General features: G+C 47.0%; 1 protein-coding gene across 2 annotated transcripts in view; it reads left to right on the forward strand.

Annotated features, from left to right (window-relative positions):
• Sec14l3 (SEC14 like lipid binding 3) overlaps nt 1–3,493 on the forward strand; it is a 10,163-nt gene extending 6,670 nt beyond the window's left edge. For both annotated transcript variants that reach the window (XM_028758218.1, XM_028758217.1), the window contains exons 9-12: nt 1,837–1,943; nt 2,248–2,387; nt 2,472–2,641; nt 3,372–3,493. In XM_028758218.1, coding sequence (XP_028614051.1) covers nt 1,837–1,943; nt 2,248–2,387; nt 2,472–2,641; nt 3,372–3,493 — 539 coding nt within the window. The remainder of the gene's footprint in view (nt 1–1,836; nt 1,944–2,247; nt 2,388–2,471; nt 2,642–3,371) is intronic.
• The last annotated feature ends 876 nt before the right edge of the window (nt 3,494–4,369 follow it).

Here is a 4,369-nt window from a genome sequence, read left to right on the forward strand (position 1 = left end):
GACTGCTGGTCCATCCCCAGGCTTCACACCTAGGCTGTAGAGTAACTGCTGGTCCATCATCCCTTCTGGAACTCAGCACATCATCTGCTCCTCCTTAGAAAGTGAGACACTTTCTAAGCCGCATTCCCTGCCTTAGCCTCGGGGTGAGTGAGGAGAAGGCCGCTCTGACCCCTTACATTTCAGCTGTATTGCTTCTCAACCTCGGCTTTATGCCCTGGCTTTCTTTCTGCACTTGCAAACCCTGTGCTTTTAATGGCAACTCTGACTCTGAAGAATACTGCTTTAAGTTACCCTCTGACCTCCATGCACACGCACACATGTACATGTTTGTGTGCATGCACATGTGCACCTACACACAAGCCATGTGGACAATGTAATTTGTTTTTATAAAACCAAGTGTACTGGGCCAGAATGATGGCTTAGCTGCCACCAAGGTTGATGACCTGAGTGTCCCTGGAGCCCACATAGTAGAAAGAGAAAACTGACACCCACAAGTTATCCTCTGACCCACACATGTACGTTGTGATGTGTAACTCCCTCACACAGACAAAATAATTTTAAACATAATAAAATATAAATTTTTAGAAGGAAACACAAACAGAATAAATCATTTTAAAGGTATTGTTTGTATTTTCCTACTTTCTCAATTTTGCATATTACTATAAGTAAAAAGTAATAAGAAAAAAATGTACTTTTAATTCCTCTTTTTGTTTTGCATTTTAAATGCAGTGGCCTCAAACTCACCATCCTCCTGCCCAAGACTCTTGAATGCTGATACTACTACCATTGTATGCCATTCCCCTAATGAGAGCTGCTTTTAAAAGTGGCAAAAGTGGGTTGTGGGTATATCTCAATCAGCAAGCATTTGCTCGAACATGTGAGGCCCTGAGTTCCATCCATGGCACTGTAAAATATGTAGATAGACAGACAGACAGACAGACAGACAGACAGACAGACAGTAAGATAGGATAAGATGAAGAAAACTAATTTTCAAACCCAAGTCAGGGAGCCAGTGCTTGGAGGAAAACCATCCCTCGAGTGAAGTGTTTGGTTCCTCTAATTGTGTGAACAGAGGGTCTAGAAATGGGGGCTGGAGTCTTTATGTCCCTCACTTTCTTTCTTCCCAGCACCCCAGCTCCTACGTCTACCCATTTCCACTAGGAATGAGAGTTTGATGGCTGAGAAAGTAGCCTGGCTGTGGGGAGGCACCAAATCCTGGAGCAAAATGGACCCAAGTCCTTTGTTCCTCTGAGGCCCACAAGGCTCAGTAATTTGGGCCTAGTGTTCCAGGCACTGTGCTGTTTCCCACTTCCTGCTGGAGGGAAGGACCATTTCACTACCACAAGGCTGATTAAGCTTAGCCACAGGGCTAGGATCACAGCAATCCCCAGAACCCAGGACCCCTAGAGACTCACATATGAGTAACAGCAATGGCATTATACCTCGTGGTTGTGATGATGAAAGGGGCAGGTGATTCTCTAGACAGAGCTGCTCCCACCACAAGACCTTACAGAGTAATCTTAACAAGGTCCTGAACTCACAGTGCTTTAAAGTCCCCTTGAGACACTCAAGCAACCCTCAGCTTTACTTCTCATGAATCAGGAGACCATCAAGAACGTCCAAACACATCAGCCAAGGGCAAATGTGTTTCCATAGCAACTGGAAGCTAGGGAAACCATTTCCTGTAGGCTGGGGTCTAGGTGACTTGGGAGTTATCCCTGGCAGCCTAACTCCATCAGTGTTTGGAGACACACGTTCAGGGTGTCCTGGTGGGTATGGGAGGCTGTTTGGTCCCTTCCAGGTGTGATGACCAACACTGAATCTTCCTACTCCCAGACAGCTGGAAGGAAGGTTTGCTGAAACTCATCAGTCCCGAGGAACTGCCTGCCCATTTTGGGGGGACTCTGACTGACCCAGATGGGAACCCCAAATGTTTAACCAAGGTACACAGAGCCTGGGGCCAGGAAGGGGTTGGAGGAGTATAGTTGGATTCCTTTCCTACCCACCCACCTATCATTTCACAAATATCTCCAGTTAGACCACTGGGTATAGAGTCTGGGTGTGTCCAGCTTATCGGGACTTGATAATGAGAAGATTGCAGAGAAAGATAAAATGGGAAGTTTTGATTTGGAATTAAGCTGAAAGAAGCTTCCAGAGGACACCCTAGTGGGAAGGGGAGTAGGAATCTTCCCAATAGCGATAGATGTGTGTCTTGCAAGAGAAATTTGAATCCAGAATCTATTACAGATCAACTATGGTGGGGAGATCCCCAAGTCCATGTATGTGCGTGACCAGGTGAAGACTCAGTATGAGCACTCAGTGCAGATTAGCCGTGGCTCCTCACATCAGGTGGAATATGAGATCCTGTTTCCAGGCTGTGTCCTCAGGTAGGAACAAATGACTCCTCCCACAGCTGGGCTCCAGCCCCCTCAGGAGCCCGTCACACTGAGCAGCAACCTGTCCTCTCCCAGGTGGCAGTTCTCCTCTGATGGTGCAGACATTGGCTTTGGAGTTTTTCTCAAGACCAAGATGGGGGAGAGGCAGAAGGCAGGGGAGATGACTGAGGTGCTAACCAGCCAGCGCTACAATGCCCACATGGTACCTGAGGATGGGAGCCTCACCTGCACGGAGGCTGGTGTCTGTAAGTCCACTCCAGCTGTGCACTGGCTCTGGAGACAGGAACCACCTTCCACATAGCATAAACGATTAACATGGGCAATGACCCCTTTTCCCAGACACATAGTCCAGTTTAGAGCTTTCATTCATTCTCAACTCATATTCATGAACACTTACTGTGCACCAACAGTCAGAGAGACACATGGACCCCGAGGAACTGAGGGTGCTTGGACCACAGGACACAGGCATAGGACAATAGGGCAGGTGGTGCTTTCTCCATGAGGTCATGAGAAGTAAGCCAACTTACATGCAGCCTCAAAGCTGAGTGTCATGCTACCCCAGCTCCATTATCAGGCTCAATGTAGTTGCACAGGTGCAAAACTGTGCCCAATCTGGGAAGGACCATTGTTTGGATCACCCATGGTCTCAGGATTAAAACCATTACCTCAGGCTTTGCCCAACACCTACTTTGTCCAAGAGGGCTAGGGAAGCTTCTGTTACTCTCAATAGATGCCTCCTCATGTGAGCATCCAGGTATGAAGAATATACCTGAATTAATATAATTAACATCCATTGTTCTCACTATCTGTTGATGGAACTAAAGCCAGGCTGGACGATTGTCAAGAGGAGGTAATTTCTGTTTATAGGCTCTGCTCAGGGTGACAGATCCCACAGGGAGGTAAAAGGCACAACAGGAATTACACCAGCTTAGCAAGCACAGCCAGTAGGAACTCAGTTTTCCTTTTGTCTCCTAGATGTCCTGCGCTTTGACAACACCTATAGCTTTGTCCATGCCAAGAAGGTCAGCTTCACGGTTGAAGTGCTTCTCCCAGATGAGGGCATGCAGAAGTATGATGAGGAGCTCACCCCTGTCTAGGTGGATTCCTCTACTTCTCGGAGACCCCAACTTTGTTTTCTCTTGTCTCTCCTTTCATTCCTAAAAACTGATCATTAGTCAGGCTTATTCTGTGATGCCAGTGAGCAGAGGAAGAGATTGCCCGGAGATTTATCTACTGTAATCAAACTTTAAAATTATGAAAAGTTGGGGGATATCAAGATTGCAGAAGAGAAAGAAGCATGAGGGGAAGACAGGAAATGGGTGTCACTGAGGCCCAAAACAGGAGATGGGCGTCATTGGGGCCCAAGAGTAGGGAAATGACTCTACTGACCTCATCTCTCCTAAGACATTTGTATTTGAGTCCTTGTGAGCTGTGAGCAGTTTGAGCCGGAGATTATCTGAATCATTTTTATTTCCATTCACTATATAGTAGATGCTTAGTGTATTTCTGTAAGTTAAACAGGGGACCAGAAGGCAGGAAGCACAAGACTCACAGAAGTGATTAAGAGACCAGACAGCAGATTTCAGCACCCTGGACAGATCCGCACTTGCACAAGACCCAGGCCATCGGACCTGACAATGGTTTCCTTTTGGGAAAGGAAAAATCTTCACACCTCGGGCAGGAGGCGCCCGCTTCTGACTTGGCCTGACCCAGGGGCACATTATTCTCATAATCACCCCCTTCCTTTTAAACTCACAGCTCATATTTTAAGACATTAAAATATTTTTTCCAGGGCTGGAGGGATGGCACTGGCTGCTCTTCCAGAGGTCCTAAGTTCAATTCCACATGGTGGCTCACAACCGTCTGTGATGGGATCTGATGCTCTCTTCTGGCATGCAGATGTACATGCAGACAGAGCACATAAAGAGAGAGAGAGAGAGAGAGAGAGAGAGAGAGAGAGAGAGAGAGAGAGA

This window comes from Grammomys surdaster, unplaced genomic scaffold (assembly GCF_004785775.1).
Source record: "Grammomys surdaster isolate TR1022 unplaced genomic scaffold, NIH_TR_1.0 126187, whole genome shotgun sequence".
Classification (NCBI taxonomy): Eukaryota; Metazoa; Chordata; class Mammalia; order Rodentia; family Muridae; genus Grammomys; species Grammomys surdaster.